At 35.9% G+C, this 26,807-nt stretch overlaps 1 protein-coding gene across 2 annotated transcripts; it reads right to left on the bottom strand.

The window, feature by feature from the left end:
• Nucleotides 1-2,421: 2,421 nt before the first annotated feature.
• Nucleotides 2,422-24,949, bottom strand: FLN1 (fructokinase-like 1). Of its 2 annotated transcripts, none has more exons than XM_089811017.1 (7): nt 24,884-24,949; nt 24,721-24,780; nt 5,117-5,303; nt 4,717-4,871; nt 3,898-4,526; nt 3,158-3,656; nt 2,422-3,043 (listed from the first exon to the last, which is right to left on the bottom strand). In XM_089811017.1, the coding sequence occupies exons 3-7, from the start codon at nt 5,212-5,214 to the stop codon at nt 2,856-2,858; spliced, it is 1,569 nt and encodes a 522-aa protein (XP_089667143.1). In that variant the 5' UTR covers nt 5,215-5,303; nt 24,721-24,780; nt 24,884-24,949; the 3' UTR covers nt 2,422-2,855. The 2 variants fall into 2 exon arrangements, with proteins under 2 accessions (XP_089667143.1, XP_089667144.1); XM_089811018.1 differs by having other exon boundaries at nt 5,117-5,272.
• Nucleotides 24,950-26,807: the final 1,858 nt, after the last annotated feature.

Below are 26,807 nucleotides of genomic sequence, written 5' to 3'. Positions count from 1 at the left end.
TCTCTCTCTAGACAGTTTCTAAAGGTGTGTCTCATCTTCTCACACTTATAACACTTAACTTGCGAGTAATCTTTATTTTAAAATTTTCTTTTTTTTATTATTGAATTTTCTCTTACGTTTATTCGAGACAGTGTGAAGAGCTTAATTTTCTCCCTCTTGATTTGAAGCGATTCCTCTGGAAATTAACCTTGATTCTTTTGCTATGCATTCCATTTTCAGTTGATCAAAAATAGGAATTGAAGGTCTGCTTACCACGTGTATGAAGGTATCCCAAGACATTGGTAGCCCTCTCAGAGCTATTAATGAAAGTTCTTGATCTTCCATTTTGTTTCCAATAGACGATAATTGTTTATTCATTTAAGAAATTTTCTCGAAATAAGATTGAATAGAATCTCCTTTTTCCATTTTAATATTCAGTAATTGAGATTTTAAGGTTATCAGTCTACTTGAATTATTTATCTCAAATGTATTTTTTATGATCTTGAATATTTGATATGCACTTTTGATATATGATATATAGAGGGAAGAATGTGATCCTTTACTGAATCGACAATTATTTTCCTTGCTTTATTATTTCGACTCTTCCAAGTGAGTTTTTCTGAGTCATTTTGAGGTACTGGGATATCTTCTTCAATGGAGGTTTCTAGTTCCAGTTCTTCCAGAATTGTAGTAATACGAGTTTTCCAAGAGAAAAAATTTGATGCACCTTCAAGTCTATCTTCCACTCTAACGTTATTTGACATTATTTCTTTCCTTAATTGAAATTTGAGATTTCTCTACCAATTTGGCTCTGATACCATGTAAAGTTTTAATATGTGAAGTCTTTTATTGGTGTAAATCTCAATTTCAATATGTTAAGAATATACAAAATTTGTATTACTGTGAAGAACTGCTTCCACTAATATCTCTTGTTGCAGATCATTGAATGGTTTAATGAATTCAGAAAAGAGAAGACTAAAATGATAATGAAAACTAATATTCAAATGTAATCTGTGATGAGAGAGTTTTTATTGCCATTGTAATTGATAAAACTTCCATCACAGATCATATAATATATATGAGAGGGCACAGTAGGTGAACAGTCGCTATAGCAACCTGATCGGTTGCTTGGACAGTCACAATAGTAATGGGCTCGATTCCCTAAGCAGACATGATGCTTTGTTATGATAAACACGACAGTATCTACATGTTTTATGGTTTATGATTTATTTGCCCATAAAAACCACCTTACGATGAATACAAGGTGTTATCGAATATGATTAATATTAATATTACATTACTTAGATTCTTAACATAATCGTGTGTGTGTGTGTGTATGTGCGTGCGTGTGCATGTGCCTGTGCCTGTGTGTGCGTGTGTGTGCGTGTGCGTGTGCGTGTGCATGTGCATGTGTCTGTGTGTAAAATTAATGAATGAATTATGTAATATAAAATTTGAGTATAGATCTATAGGCACAAAAGTATAGATTCAATTTCTCACATAGCTAACATTCTTAACATATTCCAAGGAAGATTACTCCATTGCAACTATATCATTTTTGAATGATATATCTTATTATGAAAACTAGAATACATTTATAACAGTCACACCAACTACCATTATTACCAAGTGCGGTGCGCGCGCGCGTGTGTGTAAAATTAATGAATCAATTATGTAATATAAAATTTGAGTATAGATCTATAGGCACAAAAGTATAGATTCAATTTCTCACATAGCTAACATTCTTAACATATTCCAAGGAAGATTGCTCCATTGCAACTATATCCATTTTGAATGATATACCTTATTATAAAAACTAGAATACATTTATATCAGTCACACCAACTACCATTATTACCAAGAGCGATGCAATTCTTAACCTCCTATTTAGTTTGCTAACTAATAGTAGTATTACATATTTTTGCTAATTGCTAGTAGCTTTACATATTTTAACTCTTTTTTTTATCTAGGATCAGATTAGAGTTCTTTGATATTAGATCTGTAGATAATTATATTGTTTTGATGGAGATGTGTAAAATTGTAGCATTTTGTTTTTGAAGATTTTTACCACAGGAGTGTATTTACTATTTCCATTAATTGTCATTTATTTTTATTTTTATAGGATTTCTATTGTGCTCCCCTAGAGCCTCCTGATTTTATTTAAAATTACACGTAAATTTTATTAAAATGTTCCATAAGCCACCTTGAAACATACATATTCCAAGGAAGATTACTCCATTGCAACTATATCAATTTTGAATGATAAATCTTATTATGAAAACTTGAATACATTTTGAACTTGGGGCAAATCTTTGCAATCCCTGATTCCTTTGGCATTTGAACTCACCATTGAGGCCTATTTTAGATTTCAACATCTTCGTAACGATCTTAATTTGTGATCTTATCTTCAACTGTGGATTATCGAGGAAGTACAAGACCACAAAACAAAAAAAATTGTTCATTTGAATAACATAATTTACATACAAAATAGAAGTAACCATTTCCTGACAAAATATTCATCCTTATAATGAGCAATTGATCCCTGCAAACATTTCTCATTTGGAACAGCTCTCTCATTGCTTGGATCAACTCTCTACCAATCTAGTCAAACGACTCAAAAGGTAAAATTGATTGTTACCTAAACTATTTGATGGTTGAGGTGACTTGAGCAGATGTTTGTACACTAACATTGAAGTACAAGCAACTGCTGTTGTCGAAGTAAAATCTGACTCTTTTCCTCTATGAGAAATGATATTTTGTTTGCACTTTATATGTCTGCAACTGATCCACCAATCAAAAGCAGAGAATGGATGAAAGCGAATGTAGTAGTACATGTCCCATAGAGTGTTGAAACTGGTGAACTGATACTCGTTGTTCTACCATAGAGATTTTACATATACCTGCTCCTTCAGCTCCTGTGTTGCACTTTCAGTAGGATAGCTGGGAATCGTACCTGTAGTCCATTGTGCAATAATTCCTGCACAAATGGCAAATCTTAACTGCCTCTCTAATTCAGCTTGATTATTGTACATCTCTGGTTGTGTGGTCAGTTTTCTGATTAAAGCTGCAAACAGATACAAATTTCTGTCCAAATTAGGTCCAATGTCCAACAAAAAAGTATATGATGAGTCTAACAAGAAAGCCTTTAAATAATAAAAGAAATTCATGCAATCACTACCTGCTACCATAGCATCTCCAGCACCAGTCCTATCACATGTATCATAAGCGACTAATACATCCTCCGTCCCTGTCACTTGACCCTCAAATGTTGGTGTGTAGTAGTGTATCCGAAAGGTTCCATCAGTTACAATGAGAATCTTTATGTTATCATGCCATAATGGTGAAAGTTCTTCTCTTGTAGTATGATAACTTCTCCTTCTCCCCTTGGCTTCATCAAAATCTTGTGAATAGTATTGATGCTTGTAATATCTCTTTTTGTTAAAATGATCCCAGTCAAGTAAAAAGTCCAACTCTTGTATGTTTACCTCAATCACATTGGCCTCATTCCATGCTTCCTGTATAATTCTTCTTGTCTCATCACGAGATCGCCAAAGTGGCACAGGTAGGTTTGGATCAAAGAATATAACTCCTCCAAACTCTTTTGACATTTTTATTGCAGAAAGAGTAGTTTCAGGATGTTCAAGAAGAGCCATGGAATTGAAGTGAAACATCCTAGCCTACAAAAGAAAACTCCCAAAAAGTTATGCATTAATAACAACAGTGAACCATAGCTTGTGGCTATTAAAGAACATAATGACTATATAACATGTCCTTATCCAAGTTGCTCGATAATTTCAACCAGTTTTTGCACACCAAACAAGGGAACCCATTAAATAAGAACGCAAAATGAATGTGCTAAAGAAAGACTTTGAAACTGAAAAAGAATAAAATCTAAGTATTGGTGTTGAATAAGTATACCTCCTTCAATATGTCAATGTCTATCTCAGAACTATGGAGACAATCTTCTGCACTTGGTTTGATGCACTCCATTCCAAATTTCCCATTTGAGCAAGTTAACTTCATATAAGACACTGCCGTTGCTGCATATGGATCAAATTTAACACCACGAGTTTGGACATTCTCCTTATTCATAGTCTGAACCATCCAATAACCAAAAGGATCATCTCCTACTTTACCCATGAATGCTGTTCTACTTCCTAACCTGGCCAGTGCGATAGCCACATTAAATGGTGATCCTCCCGGTGCCCTGGCAAACTCTGGAGGATCCCACTGCAGGGATTTCCATGTTGAATACATGTCTATATCCATTTGAATGTCCGATACCATGACAATGGGAACAAACTCATTTTTGGCAGGGCCAAAACAGCATACTAAAGGTGGCCACTCATATTCAAAATCACCATTATCATCCTCATTATCTCCTTTAATTGCTAGACTATTATCATACCTCTGAGGAGTTTCCTTTCTTGTATTCTTTAGTTCCACTTTGCTCCCACTACCTTGCACCAAAGTGACATTCTCTCCAGTTTTCTTTCTCCTAGTAGTCCTTGCTGTGGCCTCAAGCTCTGAGTTTGAAATAGCGTTACCTACAGTCCAAGAAAACAGCAGGCAAAGGCAGTTAACCATCTAGCATTGCACAAATTTTCAACAAAACAAATATGATGAGAAGGTTCAAACCAATAATCTGAATACCCTGCTATCAACTCACGGATACAAAAGATTAAATTCACCATAGAATGAAATTTTACTAAACAGGGTGACATTTCAAAATTCTACCTTTTTGCAGAGCATCCTGAACAACTGTAGTAGCTGTTTTTGATGTGACATTTTCATTTGAAGACAGTGCTCTTACCATGCGATCTTCCCGTATGGCTTTAGCAAGGGTGGGAGCAATACAAGGAACAAAACATGAGATAGACTTAGGACTAGCCCTGCAAATTTAAACTTTCAGCATTAGATAGATGTTAATTGACGATAACACATTTTTAGATGTTGAAAAAACTTCCACATGTTTTGTACTATGTGCGCCAAGTAAATGATACAATAGTTTTGTTCCTAACTTAGATCATGGAATTTATTTGGAAATAGGTTATTGGTACAACTATAATTAAATTGACGAGTACAATTAAAAATATATCATAGAAACAAATTGAGTTTCCCAGGTTTAAAAAATCACCTGGCTGATGCATGATATGGGAATTCAAGGATACTGAATTTCAGAAAGATGTTGCAACAACTTGTGAAGACAGGACCTTGCAAGGCAAAGGTAGCCATGGAAAGTGCAGATATAGGTCTAAATAAGCTCACCAGTATCCATCTTGTTCACCTGAAACTGGAAAACAATATGCTGCATAATAATTCATCTGCACCCAGAAACAAGTAACATTAATTTTTTTTACATCAAAAAACACAGCATAATTAAGTGATCAGAGTGCCTGGGATGTAGAACTACATTTGAGGATTTATTCTTAAAGTTATGTTATGATGCTTGAGTAATTATATTCTCGTTCTTTTTAATGAGGTTAAGAGCTATTCAACAAATAAATACTACTTACTCTAGAATGAATGAATGAATGAAGGTATTTTAATAATGTCCATGAGACCTAACAGGCTAGGGATCACGAAGTAAAGCTCTATTCCATTTTCCTTCAAATTGTCCTCCTCAAACTGTGTCTGGATATCCTAATAGGCAGCACACTTGTAAATAAAATGTCATTCTGTTTCGACACACCTTTTACTACAAAAAATGCTCTTTCTTTACACTCATAAATAAAGTGTCATTCTGTTTCAACACACTCTTTACTGCAAAAAATGCACTTTCTTCCCATACCTTGGGCAGCGTCCATCTACCCATCTCACACCTCAGATGATGGGATCCGGTTCTCAACTGCACCACTAGCAACCTAATTTTACCTTTCATGGCCACACATAGGTAATCTTTATCCTCATGATACCACGAGGGGTTGAACTCTTTCACATAGTGGGTTTTTTTCTTCCCCATTTGTTTTGTCCGCCTGGCAGCCATAAAATTTTCCAAGAAAAGTCTTTTAATCTCTTCATTGATGTTGGGGTGTTTTAGTATGTCAATGTCCCACTTGTTCAGCCATTTTTTGTTCTGCCTTATCTACGTCTTTTTTCCTTGGTCTAATCCCTCTTCAACCACAAATTTGGCCCAGTGTTGTGTGCCCATATTTTCAACCTTGTTTAAATAGCTTAACAAACGAATAACCAGAAAAGCTTCCATCGGAAACATACCTACTTCAGCCAAGAGGATCTCGTAAAGAATCGTTGATTTGACTTTAAGGTTATTAGTGATAAGCTGTTTTTGTATTCTTTTTATTTGCTTCCATTAGTGGTTTGATAGGCTGCTCCTCCAAACCTCACAACCATATAGCACAAATGGAGTGACTAGAAAACCAAAAAGAATCTTCTTGGTTTTTCAATCCCAAAATTCTGCTTGTCTACACCTTTTTGCTGCAAAAAAGAAGCCATCCATCCCCCTTGTATTTGCCTAGTTCTACAAGTTTTTCAACTGAACTTCTTGTGCAAGTCTCTTCCTAGGTGTTTTTATTCTTCCGCAGTCTCTAAAATATTTCCTTAAAAGAGGAAGTCAAGTCGCTGTTCTTTTCTTTTTAGAGAGAAAATCATGATTTTAGTCTTGCTAGTGTTCACCTGCATCCCAACTTCTTGACAAAAACTCTCCAATGTTCTCAAGTCTTATCTTAGATCCTCGGCTATTTGTGTGATTAGAATAAGATCATCTACATAAAGAAGCAACTTCACCATGTATTTAGCAAGTTGGACTCCTTCCCCCAACGTTTTGCTTAACCATTCTTTCAATTTGTCAATATATAAGCCAAATAGAGTGGATGAGAGAGAGGACCTATTTTACCCCAATATCATTGCTAGAGCATTTTGACATGCCATCTTTTGTCTTGATTCTAGCTCTAAAGCATAAACCCTATGAACAACCCCTCTAAGCTCATTTGGAACCTTGGATTCCTCTATTTGTTTCCAAAGCTTGTTTCTAGGAGTCATGTCAAAGGTGTTTTTGAAGTCAACAAAACAACAAAAAGTGTCTTTGCTTCGGATATCCCAAACTTTTTCATAAGGTGTCTAAGAGTAATGCAATGGTCAATAATAGAGTGTTTTGGTCTAAACCCAGCCTGCCCTTTCTCTCTTTCTTCTTTTTCCACCCATCTATTGATTTTGCACTCCTTCATGCCCCTAAATAATTAGCCAAGGAGTGGGTTCACCATAATTGTGCGGTAGTTAGAGGGATTATTGAGATCGCCACTCTTGTGGAGTGGTATAACCATGCAAGTAGTCCAATATGTCAGAAAACCAGTTTGGTTCACTTTGTTGAATTTTTTTTAGATGTGGAGAGCAAGAAGCTCTATGCCCCACTTCAAATTTTCAGCTTGCGGCCCATCAATTTATTTTGCTTTATTAGTTGCTAGGCACTTTAATCTGAGAAAAGTTCAATAGAAATGTTAATCCTAGATGGAGTGTTTCTGTCTAGTATTAGTTCATAAAGGAGTTTTGCATAATCTAGCAATTGATTATCTATGGTATTGTTTTCTATTTGTTGTTTCTTTTGCTAGAGTTCTCTCCAAAATCTCTTAGGATTGTGTTTTCCTAAAGAGATTATCTCTTCTCTTCTTGATATGACATATCTCTCCTTTTTAGATTTTAGCAACTTCACATATATCATTTTGCTCTTCTTGTCCAATTTATTCTCTTTGATCATTCCTTTTGCTGCCTTGTACTCTTCATCATACCATGGGTTGGATTGGGAAGTGTTACTGCCCCCTTTCTTAGACCATGATTTTTTACATGCCTCTAGAGATTTTTGAATTAGAGGAACAAGCAGGCTGCTACAGATATGTTCTTTATTTTCCTTTGTTCCCTTATGTGAAGGATCATCTTTTGCTATTTGAAAATGATGCTCTAAGAGAGCAATGAATAACTCCTGATTTTTTTGATTCATGATAATTTCACCTTGAGAGTGACTATTCTTATGCAAGAGACCACCTTCCATTTCCTAAGACTTATAGTTGTGGATATCCAGTTTCACAAAAAGTGGCACGTGATCAGATTTCAGCTCCATCAGACATGTACCAAAATTTAAAATCCAGCAGTCTAGATGTTGAATCTTGAGAACACAGAATGTAGTCCACCACACTATGACTGTTGTATATCTTACATGCGATACCTCCAAAATCTGGCCAAGTTTACATACCATTATATATAACCAAACCATTAGGTTGCAAACCCCTAGCAGCTCAGCCCAAAGTGAGATACATTTCTTGCCCATCTTGTCACATGATCCCTATTTTCTTCTAACCAAAGATGGTTATCCTCTCCTCCCTCCTTGCTGTCCAACTGAATGACTTGGTGCTTCGCTGTCCTTGCATTAAAGTCACCCATTGGAACTATCTCCCCCAAAGAACTAAAGTTCAAGATGTCTTTTTTTAAAGCAGCACATGGGTCTTCATTGTCAAGGCCCTTCCTTTTATATACTTAAGAGTTTTCTGGAGCAAAATAACATGCAGGCAGCCAAATTGTAACATCCTTTTCTGCTAGTTTCAGCCATTTAAATTTCTTGTTTGGGTCTTCTTTCTCCAATTTTATAGTGCCTTCCCACTCCATCCTAATTAAAAGTGAAATGCCCCCCATGCCCAACCTGTTTTTGATCCATTAATCCATACAGATACTTCATTGTAGCTTTCAAAATCCGGCAACTTGATGCCCATCCCTCCTTAATCCGAGCATTCCTCCTGCCTACTTAATTCTTCAAAACAACCATGTCGATTGCCTAGACCTTTTTCTCCATCTATCATTACCACCTGCCTCCCTGATTGAGGAATAATGTGCCCTAAAATTCTATACGCCTGTAACGACAAATTATGGCAGTAATCTCCCCTTGAGCGAGAAATGAGAACGCAGTTTGTCCATCCTGTACCCTAAGAATAATAATGTTGTTCCCTTCTACTATAGGCCCCAAACCCGGTCCTCTTCTCCATGGAAAACCTCTACAATCCCAGGTTACCATATGTAAAAAAATTTGAGGGGTAGATGCTTCCCTATTTATTGTGTGAAGATCTATTGCTGATTTGTGCTTTGCTATTTTTCAGCCCAACCCAAAACCCTTTTTCTCTTGCAACATTTACCTTCTCCCATTCTTTCCTTTGCTCTTCTTGTTGTGCAAACGTTATATCCTCTTCAAAATAAAATTGTGTGCCTTTTAGCATTCCATTCTTCTTTAGAATTGTGTTTTTATCTTCCATACTGTTTAGTGTGACCCTTGTGTACCTGAATCTATTATTGTCCATCTTCCTTCTATCCTAACTTCATCTTGTATATTGCCTATCCACCTCATTTGATCCCTCAAAAGCCTCTTACTAAGATTTCCGCCCTTTCTTTTTTGCCAAAATCCTTCAATCCTATGATTATGAAATTCACAGCTTTATCTTATTTGTCTTTTACTTCTCTTAATTGTTTCCTGATCTGTTTTTCTATAATTTCAGTTCGCCCATTTATGGAAACCCATTTACAACTAGAAAAAAATAATATTAAAAATGTCTACCTCGATTCATAGTAATCGAAAATTTCAAATTTTGTGTTTCAGAGAAAATCTTTGTAAAAATGTCATTAGATATCATGTGTTTTCCTTATACACACTGTCTATCAAAATAACCATTTTTTTCAAAGCTACATTTTAGGATGCTCTTATATAATTTTCACACCTCAGAGCTATTGAAATTCTAAAATCCATATGAATGTTCAAGACAATTTCTGGATTTAATTGCAACTTTTATCATCAATGTTTTGGATCACACTACATGATCCATCATCAGGATGCCAGGTGTAAAGAAACTCAACTGGTTCAACCTTCAATTCTAGTCATTTGACATTTTGTCAAACACTTATCATGCAAGCTCTGATACCACTGTAAAGAGCCTAAGTTGGGTTTTGTTAATCCCACTAACTGATATGAAATTCGCTTTCGTGTTTTTAATGTTTTTTGCTCTTTGAAACATAAATACATTTAAAGGAAAATGCTGAAATAAAGTCCCGAAGTAGACAATTCATATGAGCCACTGAATGGTACAATTTATTAATGCCAAAATAGAGAAGAATTATAATTATTAATACATGGAACTTGATTTTAAATGCACAGTCCAGAATTGCAGCAGGCTCACAGGTGCCAATATTGACATTGTACGGCAGTCCTCAATGCCTAATTAATGGAGTGTATTTCAGATGCCTGACCTGTTCATAGGCACCCACAACAGTTTGGAACTGAAGGCCGGAAAAGGCCGTTGGAATGTGCAGGTTGCAATAGCCTTGCTTGGTGATTGATCTGATTGCTGTTAGTCCGTAAATCTGCCCAACTAACTCTTACAGTATGCATGCCACAGGCAGAAGAAATGGTAATTAGATTTCAGGAGATTAAGTGCCAATAACCAGTAGTAGCATACGCCCAAAAACAATGATTGTGATGTCTGTGATTACAGATGAAAATGCTCCTAATGGCAGAGATGAAAACACCCAGTTTGCAGATTAAAACAAACACCCAACAACACTAACAACAAAGCTTCCAATAAAGAATGGTGTTGGAGAAACTCAAAATAGTAGATGCCCAAATAGCAAGACCCTAGGCGTCCAACATAATGATAATGATGTCTAGATTGCTGGAATATTCATGCCACAAAATGCAGATTAAATATGCCCTTCAAGATACAAGAACAACAGAAAAAAAGGTGCCCAAGTTAGGTTGATAGAAATGCCAAACCAAAATTCTGTATACCTCAGGACAAAATTAAATTCTCCAGCATAGACCGCTTCTCAGCAATAGTAGCAACAATTTGAGAAGACACCAAAGTCTCAGTCCAAATCCATTATACTTCAGCAATGGATTGAATTTGCAACTCACTACAAACCCTCACAAGAGATAACAAAAAGTAAATGACAATCGGATGATTCTAATTGCTACATGAAACCACTTTCATAAGGCACCGAGCTTTCCCCATACACCTCTCATTAAAGTTGCTTCATAGACACACCATTCGTTTAGAAGCTTCCAACTATTTCTTTTAAATAAATAAATTTTAAGCACATAGCTTCATGTAGACACTTTTCACTTAAGAGGCTTTGACTTCACAACACCAAATTATAACATAAAGTGCTTTAATAATAATGAAGCTTCATTAATAACTTAATAAATATGACCTCCATCCATAATATGCTCAATCATATGCAGATGACAATCAATGTTGATGTTTTGGTAGCTTTAGTAGAATAAACCTGATATATATATATATATATATATATATATATATATATATATACACGCACGCACGCACACACAACTATAATAAGTTTTCCATTATATTTATTATATTGATGAATAGAAATGTCCCATGAAGGTACATGTCTCTTCTGTTGGTTTATTCCTCATACAAATTCAAGAGGATGCTGCCATTTGGAAAGTACATACCAGATATTATGGCAGTGTTATTACATTTGTAGCGATCCTAGAAAATCAACATGGGAGCCTAGTTGCAAACATAAGAGAATAAGAACCATTCGAACAGGAGACATGTAGTAGATGCATATAGACACAATCACTATAGATCATTGCTAGTGACCATAGTCGCTTCTCAAATATGGAACAATCAGAAATTAATCCAGTCGATCAGAGAGGAAGAACATTTGGCCAACGATTACACACAGTCAGCCTTAGGGATTCAGCATAAAAGGAAGGCCATACCCACGGTTATTATAGTGGGAAAACAAAAAGCATCACAGCCCATATAAGAAGAAGCAATAACCCATATAGAGAGCAATCGTAACACATATGTATAAGGATCTCTGAGTATAGATAAGACCCAGTCAGCTCTGATCATTCAGGTCCAAGTCATTAGCAGCAGTCTGTGGTTTTTGGTATGGTTAGAGTCAAGGCATCATGCTACTACTGGCTTTGCATCCACATTAGCGAAAAGAGAGTAGTTCAAGTGCTGTGTGAGAGCGAAAGAGTTGACCTTGATTATTGGTTTGAAGCTCAACGTTATTCTACCGCATAAAAATAAAAATAAAATAGAAAATGGAGGGCTCATATGGATTTATATGTTTGGTGTCCACGGTTAGAGTCTTCGCTGGAGAAAGGATTTGTGATGTCTATTCTAAATTTTTACAATCATAAAATTTATAAGGAATGTTGCAATTGCAGAATGATACAGTTCAATGTCTCCTAGCCTAGAAATGCTTGAATGATGCTTGTTCCTCACTACATGTTACTCGACAGAAGTTGGATATCACTACGATTGTTCTGATGTTAGACTACAGAGGTAGAAGTATATGAATAGTTTGATCCTCCAGTAAGACAAGACGAAAATTTATACAATAGTGACCTCAACGATCAATGGGTCATTACCAAAACAGAAATATTTAGCAAGCTAACTAAAGACAAACAAATTGCCGACATTGGGGTATGACCAATCACTGGCCAAGACTATGGAAAGGTTGACGGATCCTAGAAATGTAAGGGATAAAATCCAAACATGCAATTGTAGTGTGAAGACAATGAAATCCAAACACACCAAATACAATAAATAGAAGGACACTTGTTTTGGGGTATGGGCCCATAATTTATTTAGAATGACACACTCATACAGAAACAAAAATACAACTACAGACCCTCATGCCAGTTCACGTGACACACGAGTGTGAAGGGACTTACCATCATTAAAAGGAGTATGCAGCACTTAACAAAATAAAAGATATTGCATTCAACGTGGGGTCAAATCATTAGGGCATTGAATTCTGATTGCCTTTGATGAAATCATAACCAAGTGATAACATAAGCAATGAAGAGAATAGGGAACACCTTATCAAGCCAAGTGACAATAAAAGAAAAATAAAATAAAATAAATATTGAGTCAAAGTACAAATCAGCAAACCAGAGAGGGTGGTTGATCCAAGGAAGATAATTGCAGATTTGAAAAGTACATACATTACATGTCACATGGTTGGTTAGAATAAGGGACTTTGGTTACACATGCTATCCTATAAAAGGGCAACGTTCAAGAGAGACATTAACACCAGATGTTGTTGAGAGTCTTCTAGCTTCGAAGGCTTACATAAAGGAAATAACTATTAGCAGCAATATGGCTAAAATGGTTAAGTTCATACTACAAAATTTTATTTATAACCATCATGTGAAAAGTGAGAATAAACATATAAAATATTGAACAAAAGGTGAAGATAAGTTTAAAACATAAATGCGATTTTGAGTCATGTGAAAAATGGTAGTGAGAAGATGCTAGAAGAAAATACAAATAAGACTCTCACATTCACGTAGAAAAGACTCACATCGTGAAGGATGTCATTGGATATTTGCTCCTTAATAATGAGATAAGTATTTTTTTATTATATCTTGAGAACTGCATTTATTTGCTTCTTGTAGTTAACATTCTTATTTGTATTTATATATGTACTATAAGAATTATTTTATTTGATCTTTCCGAAGATGTCCCTGTGGGAAAAAGAGGAAGTCTGACACTTCTTCAAAGGTAAAGGAGCTTAGAGGATTGATCTTCAAAGGGAGTCCAAGACATCCATCTGAAGGAGTGAATAGAGATATGCTTCAACTGATCTTTGAAAATCTTGATCATACCACAATCAGAGGGAGTTTTGACTTATGTAAACTTTTGGTATCATGCGTGTGACTGTATGTTTTAATAGGCCTACCCCCTCTATACATCATGAGAAAGTGATGACTTCCAAATGATCATTACTTGTATTTGCAGAAGTTATTGAAAGGTGACGATTTTACATTACATAATTTTCTATTGTGATGGATATCTTACAATGTCTATGCAGATCATGATAGATTATACTTTGCATGGTGGATGTTTATATGGTAAGCATTATGAGAATGCATGTGCACATACCTTATAAACATTTTTTGAGTGTATGGTGAATGTAATGCAAATTGATGTTCTGGAGACCACTACTCACAATACTAGGTGAATATCTTGCATCTCAACATTCTAAAGGCCATTACTCAAAAGAGTATTTGGTGAATATCATATAGTGTAATTCTAGAGACCAATACTCAAATGTGATATCAAAATGGTGAATATCATATGTTGATATTTTGGAGACCATTGCCTCATTGAGTACATGGTGAATATCAAGTGGTGATATTCGGGAGACCATTACTCAGAGTATAGGTGAATATCATATGCAGATATTTTGAAGGCCAATACTCTTGATATCATATGTGATATCAAAATGGTGGAGATCTTCTGATCAAAGATATCTTTAAAATTTACAATACCTAATATTACCAATGGTATAATACGTGTTGTGTTTATCCTCCCTAGCTAAGAGGGAGTGTTGATGTTTTGGTAGCTTTAGTAGGATAAACATGTGACATCAAAGAGAAATTAATATAATTACAATGATTCATACACACACACACACACACATACACACATAATTAAGTTTGCCATTATATTAATTATATTGATAAATAGACATGTCCCATGAAGGGACATTCATGAGACATGTCTCTTCTCTTGGTTTATTCCTCATACAAATTCAAGAGGATGCTGCCATTTGGAAAGTCCATACCAGACATTATGGCAGTGCTATTACATTTGCAGCAATCCCGGAAAATCAACACTACTAAAGCCAACACTACACTACCAAATATAGTAACCATCTAAAATTAGACTTACTATAAATAGAAAGTCTGCCTTAGCGACCCTTAAAACTCACTGTCAACTCATGGGGGTCGCCATGATGAATTGACCTTACCAACTGCAGGAGCTTGCTAAATGGGGACATTACACCAGAGAGCATAAGGAGAAGAAAACTTTCAAACCTATAAGTCAAATTCATCAACATCCACAAAGGAATGTATTCCATTCCATTTTCTTATTCATTTATAATGCTCTAAAAGTTATATGGTAAGTGTAAGTGATTTGTAGTTGGGCTTCTCGCATCAAGGGTTTTCCTAAAATACATTTGGTGTTCTATGTATAAATGTCTTAGTGTATTTTTTTATTTGTTTAAACTCTGCATCTGTTTCATTTTCATTGTTCAATAATATTGCTGATTTATATCTGTTATCTGATTTTACATCACTCTTAATGCTCATCCAAAAGATGATCTGTATTTCCTCACATGATTTTGACATGAAGCTCTCCAAACTCTTCACAGGTATCTTTCTATAACATATTTTACCCCCACATCTGTCATTCCCGGTTAACATGGTGGTGTTCAAGTTTCAACCATCTTTGAGATAAATCCCTTGCTACCCAACAAGGGTACACCATTTGATTTGGGAAAAAGGCTCCTCCATTTGGTCATTTCTGTAGGCCATTAACAACTAGGGGTCATTTAGCCACCAAATATGTGGCAGATCTGCAAGCTTGATAGATGTTAGTGTGAATATTGATTATTTGGAACCATCTTGACATATAATTGAAACATTTTGAATGAGAGTTGACAATAATTTGTAGCAGGCTTGCCTTTATTCTACTCTGTAAAGAATATGAATTTAAGCATCGGTTTGAAACCATTTTGGTGTTTAGTGTTTTGCTTACCTTTTCTGCAGCACAGTTGAACAGATCGCGATGAAAATTGAAACAGCTAAGACCTATTGGCTGAGGCTCAACTTATTGTAAATAGAGCTATACTAATGACATGGTGCAGAGTCCACAGACGATTGAGAAGCACCTCAGGAACAAGTACCTGTTTCCTGGAAGACAGGTCAACATCAAGGAGCTTATGAATTTGGGGCTCATCTGCTTGAGATGTTATGGGGATTGTACGTCACTTTTTCACCAAGCTTTCGTTGAGTGACCAGTCTCCATGTTGGATTGACATTTTCAAGAACTATTGAGCAATGAAAAAACTCCTAGCATTCAACTCATACATCTTGTTTTAGAGTTAGAAAGGAGAATATGCCATAATATCAAGCACATGGCATTCTGAAAGCCATATGTAGCTAGTAATCATCAAGATTGCAGTGCAGGTTAGATTACCTGGAGTTCTCTAGCTAGAATTTCTTGAATTCGTGTTCTAAATAGAACTTGCGAATTAATTTGGTTAGTCGCCATCTACAGAACTCAAAGTCTTTTCTTGCTGAATTTGCACCAAGCTGATTATATAAATAGGTAATTTTGAAGGATTGGAGTTTGGGTTGAACTTAATTTTATCCTTGATTAGAAAAACATGTAATGTTATATATATGTCATAGAATCAGGAGAGAGATGTCATGGTGTCTTTGAACTTTCCTTACTGTGACAAATACTTGAGTATAACTTACAAGTTACAAGTACCAAACCACCAAAATCATCACTACAGAACTACCGGATCTTTCTAAATATACCCACATACTTAAGTACAGACCACAACAAAAGAAGATAGAATTGGGAGTACAGCATGTGGGAATGGTCTTACAGACAATCTTTACCCACCTAAAGCAATTTTCGTACAAGGCATTAGTACAAATATCCTGCATAATAGGATATCATTCAAATGCCTCAGAAATTTGATGTGTATACATACAGACAAAACAGATGAAACAATATTTCAGATTGCACACCACACCTAAGGATGAAAGGATGGACTTTGAGCAATTACACAAGAAAGCAGAACCTTTATAATAGTTCCAATTAGAGACAAGCATAGCAATTGAGCTATCTTAAAATGCAATACACTCAATTAATTTGCAACAAATTCTTAAATAGAAATGATTAAGTTTGCAAAGAAACATAGGTGCAAATTCACCATGTTAAGTTTACTCAAGTTAGTTATCTAACTTAGCTTGAGTAATTGGGACATGTTCACCTATCATTTTGAATGGTAAGTCAATATGTAATAAATGTATATGCTTGGTGTCTACTGTAAGGTAGGACCTCTGCACCCTCTTTGCAACTACTGTATTGAATATTCCATTCCTGAATCCCTATATGAGTAGGATACCCTTAGTCATTTTGTCAGGAAAAAAGAGAACAAGAGGAGTTTCAAGAAACCAAAGATGTAGCAAGAGAAAATTTGTGCTTCTTCACTATAAGCATCCCTTCTATTTTTCTTTAAATGGTATCTCTTTTCTTTATGCACGTGTGAAATGATCATGTACAAGCTAATCATTTAAGTTCAAGCTAATCATTTAAGTTCTCAAAACCTAGATATGTAAAAGAGTTTCCAAACTTCAATATGATATCAAATAAAAATAATTCAGCTCTCCTAGCTTTCTTGCTGCATTTTGCTGCTATCATAATGCTGTCAAGAAGGTAAATTTCATATCTAAAGTTTTAGAAGCTTTGTCAGTCGAAGCCATCGTGTCATTGCATCGAGAAGGGCACCTTTCTTTTGTCTGAAATTTTTTTTATAGTGAAACAAAGGTGACATTTTTAAGGTCCATTTTGGGTCCCCATAGCTCCTTTAAATATATATGAAATAAAATTATACTTTTCATAGATATAGATGAGGATTGTTTCAAATTTTGAGAGAGAATTTTAAAAATATATATTTGGGGAGCCAATGTTTGCAAGAGTGTTATTTTAAGATCCAAGGGGCTAGTTTTATAATCTGAGGGGTATTTTCTTAAATTGCATTTTTTTTAAATTAGGGTTATATTTTTATAAAAGAAAATTATTGAAAAAATTGTATCAGACTTTACAAAGTTTCTAAAAGTTAGTTGTTCTGAGATGGAAAAAAAGAGAGGAGAGCAATAGCTGAAGTATTGTCCCCATCCATGTTCCTACCTACAATAGCTACACTTTGCACTGGTCATCCCTTGCCTTACCTCCCCAAGGTGCAGCATTTCATGAATCCCCTAATCTTTGCTCCTTGCTGAATTGATACCTAAGACCGCATCATCAATTGCTGCTACCTTTGTTAGAACGTAAAGTCCACCAAGAAGGGGGTGGGGGCATGAAAGTAGAGATGTTATGCATTTACGACAACTCTCAATATCTTTATTAATTCTGAAACATGTAAACAATAGATGCAACAACCATAGAAAGATAAGCATGCACAATAACATCAGATATGTTAACTAGAGAAAACCTTGATTAGAGGGAAAACCCCAGTGGGAATAATGTCCACAAGATGATGTATTAATATAAAAGTTCCTTGTGAATGGATAAACTCTGTTAGGAGCCAATGAAATACAACCATTACATGTGAGTCCTTGTTAAGAGACTTTGAATCCCTGTTAGGAGATTACAACCCTGTTAGGAGCTGTGCCAACCTTGTTAGGAGTTGAAAGGAGGACAATTGAACCCATTGTTCAAATCACCTCAGATTGTCTTCATTAAACAATCTTCAGGATATCATATCCAAGTTCTGAACTGACTAAACAACTCCTCTGCCAATACAGTTCCTTTGAAGCTCATAGTACATCCTCAACACCAATCTCTGTTCTGATCAAACATAATTCCCATCCAAAGTTTGCATAACACAACGATCTGACTGATGATTACAACCAAGGAAACAAACTTTCCTTTATACCAAGTTTGATTGTAAGACATGGATTCCAAGTTTGATGAAAAAGAATAGCAAAGATACGTACAATTTTGAATTGAGATCATAGGGGATAACAGAAATCTGATGTGAAATCAAATTGGAAAGCCTCGAAAGTCAACTTTGTCTAAGTAAAATCTGAAGGAAGTCAAGAACTCGCCTTAAGGCTGAGGCAGGTCAGAATTCTGACCTCCTGGGGGCTCAATAAGCCCAAGGAATGTCAGAATTCTGACCTCTCTTGGGCTGCAACAATGCATGCATTCAAAACTTATGTTGCCTTCTTAACTTCACCTCCAATTTTGATCTTGCAAGTCCACTAATACAAGGTGATTTATGAAATGCAAATGTAATTACTTGAAGATCATAAAATTGCATCTAATATAAGTCAACCCCTTCAAATGGACATGCTCTTCCAATCCCAACACTCATTTAAAGGCAATCATTAGTTCAATAATCAATTCAAACAACAACACATAACAGATCTCTGGAAAATGCGAAAATCAGAAAAAAAGGAGATAAAATCAGAACTTGAAAGTTTCTACAAGCTCAGGATTCCTTTCACTTTTTGATCAGACATAGATTAGAACTAAGTTTGCAATGGTGAAAAAGAACCAAAAAAGCTGCTGTCTGTAACTCAAAATTCACTGGAAATCAGAATCTAAAAGTGGAAGTTGGAATTATTTCACATAAATGTTGAGATCTTTAATTATCAGAGTATCTTGATTTTGTTTACATTGGCCATTTTTAATAAACTTAACATAGTGTTTTCTTGTTTTGCAAAGTGGGATGGAAGTGACTTTCAGAATGGAGTTGAAAATTTCAAGTTTCAAGTGTGAACATTATCCCAACATCAAGAACAACATACCAGCAAGTTGCAAGTGGTTCATCAAGAAGACAAGTCAAGAGGCAAGTGTTCAAGATTGAAGATCAAGGCAAGGTACAAGTACAAGCTAGTTTATTAAGACGGTTTCAAGACCAAGGCATTGAGATTTCACCAAAACTTCAAGTACAAGAAAATGCAATTTCAAGCTTCCACGAGAAGATTCCTAACTGTAAAAGGGACACGATAAGAATCCTGATGTGGCACCTATCCATTTCCAACCAATCAGAGAATTTCAGTTGCACACGTCCAAAATTTTCCAATCGTAAGTCCACATCATGTCTCTGACTCTCTACCTAATCTAATTTCTCATTGGCTCTCAAAAGGCTATATAATTTTCTAACTGGCCTGTGAGGCAGTGCCTTATTGTAATTGGATAAGACATCATGGCTCTCAATCTTGAAACAATCTTGGCCTTTCATTGTAATTGAACAACTATAAAAGACAAAGGCCATCTTATTTGTAACTCATTAGATTAGATTAGCTTCATGATGCTATGAAAGTCTTTCGAAAAGTCTGTTCTCTGCAATTTCCGAAAAAACTACAATGCAAACTTACAATGAGCAAACAGCTATTGGTTTGGTTTAAACGAGTTCACCAAAGATGCATCCAAAACATTTTCCATTCAACTAATGCTATTTCTTACCAACATGAAATAAAATCCTAATCTAAGTGAGGAAATGTAAAAACCATGCAATACTCCAAAGCAACACTAGTAATCCATCATGAAGATCAACAATTTCTGTGTAATTCATGCTGCAACTGATTTGATCTGGATTGGTATGTGTGATCATTTGATATGGTAGGAAACTAGATTGAATTACCTTCTTATTGCAATTGGTTTGAAGTTTATATCTTCTGATTATTTCATTTGGCAGAGCAATTATGTTCCAAGTAGTCAGAAACCCTTGCTGAACAAGGAGGGTTTGGTAAAGATCATGGGTTTTGCCCTATCATTCACCAGTAGAAAATAATGAAACTTGGGGGATTGATAGGCCTACCTATGTACATTAAGAATAATCAAGTTGCAGAGTGGTCCAATCAAATGGCTAATTTTGTGACTTAGCCCTAGGCCTGGCATCCTGAATGTGACAGGCCTGTTGGAGACATAAGGCATTAGAAGGTTAGTTAAAGAGTCGAGACAGGGGTTTTAGTGTATAGAGAGGATGTTAAGAAACTTGGTCCACCTAACCTAGCATGTTGGATAGACTGTAATGTTGTCCAAATCAAGAATTTGCCAAAGTTGCAAACTTGCAAACAATTAGGTCTCTAATCCTACTAGGAGGATCCAAAAGGAGAGGCTCAAATATGGGGATTGAGATTTGGTTTTGTGATATTGTTTGAAAGGTCGAAAAGGGTGTCTGGAAATGGCCTTAGATTTGGTAGGAACTTTGGGAGTTAGAAATGGAAGCCAATTTTCCTATTAGGTCGACCTAATTGGGGCAAATAGGACTTTTTTGGGCAAAATAAGGAGATTGGATATAGGAGAACAGTTTGAACCTTAAACCTTGATCCTTGCATGATTTGGAGTATTTTGGCCCTAGGACAACATATCTTTGAGTAGGGATTGGGAGACAAAGGTTAGGCACTCAAACCTCGTGAAGGCAACCAACCTTGTAAGGGAGCAAGTAGTGTTAAAGTCAAAGGCTTAGGATCTCTTAGTGGCCAAGCCTAGTTTTGAGACTTTGATCAGTCGTGTATGATCTAAAGGTAGAATGGGAAATTTGAAGAGCCTGTATTGAGGAGTAGAAGGCCTAGTTGGAGTGAAGACTTGACCAATGAAACAATTAGTAAAAGATTGTAAGGTGAAAGACCAACTAGCCATCTACCTCCTCATCATATTGCTATCAGAGCTACAGTTGTGGTCCCCCAACTGACCACAATTGTTGATCCGAAGTAGTTTAGAACTCAAGGGACTTGAGTCTTTTCTGTCCGGGAAGCATGGTGCAGAAGCATCTTCTTGTCAATCCAAAACCCACTAGGAGGTGTCCAACAATTTGGAAATAATGATATAGTTCAAGGTCTCAAGGAACTTTTTTCCAAAGCTTGTAATAGGATGAAATAAGATAGGGTCCAATTTGGGACCAAAATGTCCTTTAGGGACATTAAGGGCCAATAGGTCAAAAAGTTGTGATAACAACAAAACAGACTTAAACCGTGATGTAATGGCATATGAGTCATTCTTACCCTGAATAGACCAAATGTGGTCAGTTTGAGGTCATAGGTTGATATTTAGGTGCATATGCAAAAAGTTGCAAAATTGCTCAAAAGTTGTCAATGCAACTTCGCAACTTTTTGCACATTTCTTGCAAAACTAATCACCAATGGTCCCCTAATTCAAAAACTAGTTGGAAACATTGGGAATGGTTGTATAAGGCATATTTAAGCCTCAAGGCATGATGTCAAAATGTTGTTGAAGTTTTTGGTGATTGGAATTAATAAAAACAAGGACTGTTCTTTGCAATTTTTGTGTAATTCATGTTGCGACTGATTCAATTTGGATTGGTATGTGCAATCATTTGGTATGGTAGGAAACTAGATTGAATTACCTTCTTATTGCAACTGGTTTGAAACTTATATCTTCTGGTTATTTCATTTGACAATTTTTTTTGTTTTGGGTAGTCCAAAACCCTTGTTGAACGAGGTTTGGTAAGGATCATGGGTTTTGCCCTATCATCCACCAGTAGAAAATTTTGAAACTTGGGGGATTAATAGGACTACCAATGTACATTAAGAATAATCAAGTTGCGGAATGGTCCAATCAAATGGCTAGTTTTGTGACCAAGCCCTAGGCCTCGCATCTTGAATGTGATAGGCCATTTGGAGACATAAGGCATTAGAAGGTTAGTTAAAGAGTTGAGACAAAGGTTTGAGTGTATGGAGATGATGTTAACAAACTTGATCCACCTATCCTAGCATGTTGGAAGCACTGGAATGTCATCCAAGACAAGAATTTGCCAAAGTTGCAATTTGTGGAAACTAGGTCTCTAGTCTTAATAGGAGGGTCCAAAATGAAAGGGGGTCAAATATGGGGATTGAGATTTGGTTTTGTGATATTGTTTGAAAGGAAGAAAAGGATGTCTGGATGACCTTAGATTTGGCAGGACCTTTGGGAGTTAGAATTGGAAGCCGGTTTTCCTATTAGGTCGACCTAATTGGGGCAAATAGGCCTAGTTGGGCAAAATAAGGAGATTGGGGATAGGAGAAAGTTTTGAACCTTGATCTTTGCATGATTTGGAGTATCTTGGCCCTAGGACAACATATCTTTGAGAAGGAACCAAGAGACAAAGTTGGAGCACTCAAGTCTCATGAAGGCAACCATCCTTGTAAGGGAGCAAGCAATATTAAAGACAAAGTCTTAGGATATCTTTGTGGCCAAGCCTAGTTTGAGCCTTTGAACAATTGTGGATGACCTAAAGGTAGAATGGGAAAGTTGAAGACCCTGTACTGAGTAGAATGCCCAGTTGGAGTGAAGACTTGACAAGTGAAGCCACTAGGAGAAGATTGTAAGGTGAAAGACCATCTAGCCATGTACCTCCTTATCATTATTTTCCTTACTTCAATTATTGCTTGCACATTGATATACATCAATGGATGGTGTTAGTGGAATGGGAATCATTGGAAAATCTTCCATCTACCTTAGGAGATCCATGTAGCTTGGTTGATGCTGGTAGCTAAACTAAGTCTAGTAGAGTCACAAAGACATTCATAGTATCTTGCATTCTAGGAATAGAATATCTCTCTAAACCCTTTATCCCTTTGCAGTTTGTTTTGTTGGAAGTATTTCAAGCAACTGATATACATTAGTTGAACAAAGTAAGTTCCTTTGTGACAACTAGCATATCACATCATTCTAATTGAGTGAAAGTCCACAATAAGAAGGAACCTTGAGGTTTGTCTCATTTGATCATACAATCCATTTACATTGTTTAGCATATGAGCATTCCAATTCAAGAGAGAGTTCGAGATTTGGTGTTTCATCTCAAAATACTAGGTATTTGATTCTGCATGTTGTAGTGGCATAAAACTCACATCAACAAGTCTTACTTGGGCTTCCAAATGATAATTAACAATGAAATGATTTAGAATGCTCTTAAGAAATAAAGTATTTAAAAATAAAATTACAAATAACACATATTTATCAAACAAAAGCTCTGTAAGGGATGAATAACCCAATTGCTAGAGGCAATTGTTCTCTAACAAAGTGCAGTAATCAAAATAGACTAACAAGTGATGCAATCTCTATTAATACCATCGACTCCAACTTTCTACTTTTAAGAGAAATTTCCCCTCCTCCTGAGCTTGCAGAAGTGCCGGACGACTCAAAAGAGACTAAAAATGAAACAATCTCTATTAATCCTATTTACTGCGAACTTCTACTTTTAAGAGAAATTTTCCCTCCTCCCAAGCTTGCAAAAAACTGCAGGATGACTCCTCGAGTTACAGAACCTTCCACATGGAAACTGAAGAGACAGGACTGTTGAAATGCTTCAAGTTCTCTTGATCTTAAATTCAGGGAAAATCGTCTCCTTCAGTAAGGGAGGCTTGAAGACCTATCCAGACGTTACAAAACTGTCAATTTCTGACAATTTCTACTCTTCTTCAAAGCCATAACTTTTGTACAGATTCAAGAGTCCAAATGAGATTGTATATTTTCCAGAAAAACATGAATATATAAAAGCCCTTAACTTTTAGTGTATCAAAAGTATATTTTCGGTCCTGAGACTTGTGGTGGAAGTGTTTTCGTTTTGTAGATAAGTTCTTTTCCTAAATCCAATCAGATCACTGACCCCAACAAGAAGGTTTATAATTTCATGATTATGTTGCAAACTCCTGGTGTATAACGAGTATAGGTTACATTCGAGCAACACCCAGCTTCGAAAATACAAGTGCATAACCCAAGCTTATCACGCACAGTATTAAAAGTAACCGATATGCAAAAATAGTTGCCGTCTGATGACTTTAGATTCATCAGAAGATGACCCAGCTTTACAAATCTTAAAGTACCGTCTAGGAATTACCCAAATGACATTAAAGAGGACCTATAACCTCACCCACAAATTATCCCCGCCCAAAGAATTATGTTAAAAATTTGGAACACTGCTTCAGTACTAAATTCAGCCCAAACTCCAAAATATCGTTGCATAAGTCTCTGGAAATGTGAAGGTCTAGTAACAGATGTTTGAGGTGCTATAAAAATGTTGGGTAAATTGTATGTGCAATGTTTTTTTCATCACGTTTTCAAACAATGCTGAAAGTTCAAATTCAACCAAAGGAAACTCCAAAATACATAGAGAATGTTATCATAAAACGCATTTTAATTTCGACGTGAACTTAGGGCTACAGAATACCTGTAAATGGAAAAAGGGTTTGAATTACTGCATTTTTGTTTCGCAGCACTGTTTTAGAATCTGCAGAATCAAGAATATGATTAAACAAAGTAAGAATAACCCCCAAACAAGAAAAAAAAGAAGCAGCAAATAAAAACAAACATGTCAGCTGAAAATGGTTAACCAGGTAACGTGTGCCGAGTTTGCTATGGTACATGATATTGTTTAGCCTGTCAATGCAGAGGATCCTGTGAAATTGTTTTGAGAGCTCCAGTTTAATGAGAAAGGATAAGATGAGCGAGGAGAGGATAAGTTTTTTATCTCTGCCAATGAGCTTTTTTAAAAGAATAAATTCCATCAATAAAAAATAATGCATTATAATGCCGAACGTGTACCTATACCAAATGTGAAATCGACGATTCAAAACTAAAGTGTTCCTACAAAAAATTTATTGACATATTTTATATTATTATTTATTAATTTATAAAATATGAGTATATATTGTAATAAAATAAATTTAAACTAGTGGTCGCATGTTTTTGTACATGCAACGCATGTGCCAATAATTTAAGAGAAAAATGTAGAATAAATATTAAATAATGTAGTACACGACAAAAAAATGGCGAACAAGAGAAGAACAGCGAACAAAAGCAGAATAGTGAATTTTAGCAGGCACTCGAGCATTTATAAGAAGGATTTCATTCCTCAATATAAACCTGGGCGCCCTAACCATGCTCATCGACATGCCTTTGCAAATCCTTGGGATCCTTCACACACATACGACACAGTGGAAACTGTGAATAGGTTTTCCATATTGGCTAATTTGGAAAACCATAATGGTCCAGAGTTCGGCAATTCAAATCCGCAATATGAGGAAAAGCATGGTAGAAAATCGGCTCTAGGGTCTCTTCATCCAATCTGTCCACATAATTATTCAGAATCACTTGGTAACTTTCGTCCATACCCGTATTTCACATTAGAAAATTTGAATCATCAAATTAGGGTTTTCAGCATGACCAAATATGCATCATTGAACCTTCGCCAAGTGTCTCCATATCCAGTAGATTCAGATAGGGTTTCATTGCAGCCCCCATGTCATGTCAATTCCTCTAAGTCAGATGAGCCCTCCGATGCATCTCTAAAATCTTACATTCCCCCTTTTCGATGATCCACAAAGAAAGCTACCAGGAACATGGCTAAACCTAAGGGTATTTTAGATCTTAATGCAAATTCAGTTGACAAAGATAACTCCATCCTAATCCAAAATGATGAATGTGAAGCGACATGGTGGGAATGCCAAAATCTTGGTATCTTTGTAGTTTGGAATGGCCAGAGTGAAGAGATGTTCTTTCTCTCCAACTGGCTTAAAGAAAATTGCCATGGCTAGGTAAGTATATCCTACTTCTCTCATAAAATCTTATATTTAAACTGTTTAGATGAGCTAAAAAAGAGTTTGCAAATGTTTTTGAGTGCTTTTTTAACAGTCACATTGTCAAATTCGTCAAATGGTTTCCAAACTTTAAATTGGAAGATTTAGATTTTAAATGCCCAATTTGGTTCAATATTCAGTCTTTACCACCTGAATTGAACCATATTGAGATCCTCAAATCAATAGGGTCTGCTTGTGGTGAGTTTATAGGGATCGATGTGTAGTGCCTGCCCCTAGTTTACATTTTTCGAGCTACATTTATGTTATGATTGCCAAACTCTTTTAGGCCAATTTATGTTTGATGAGTAGTATTATTATTTTAGAGATTATCAGATGATGTTTACACTCAGTTTATTATATGATGAGATTACTTGGTACTCTATATTTCATGCATGTATGATGATTATTCAATGGTTTTAGTTATCGATGATGATTAGTTAGATGGCTTATTATTTCATGTGCCTCTTATGGATACTTACCCCATACTGCATGTGTATGGTGTGCGTGCTGTTTTATTTATGTATGGTGTTTCTGATATGGTTAAGGAAGGGAGTCGTAGTCACCTGCTAGTCGGGATCTACACGATGCACCACTTCCTGCCATTGCCTGTTTAGCTTAGAATATTGTGTTTGTACATGCGTGGATTTTATGCAGGTTGCAGGTACCGGGTATCGACTTC

Source organism: Cupressus sempervirens, chromosome 11 (genome assembly GCF_028749045.1).
Source record: "Cupressus sempervirens isolate cs-2001-9-10 chromosome 11, ASM2874904v1, whole genome shotgun sequence".
Lineage (NCBI taxonomy): Eukaryota > Viridiplantae > Streptophyta > Pinopsida > Cupressales > Cupressaceae > Cupressus > Cupressus sempervirens.
The sequence above is the reverse complement of the archived record's forward strand: the minus strand, read 5'-3'. Positions and strand labels throughout refer to the sequence as shown.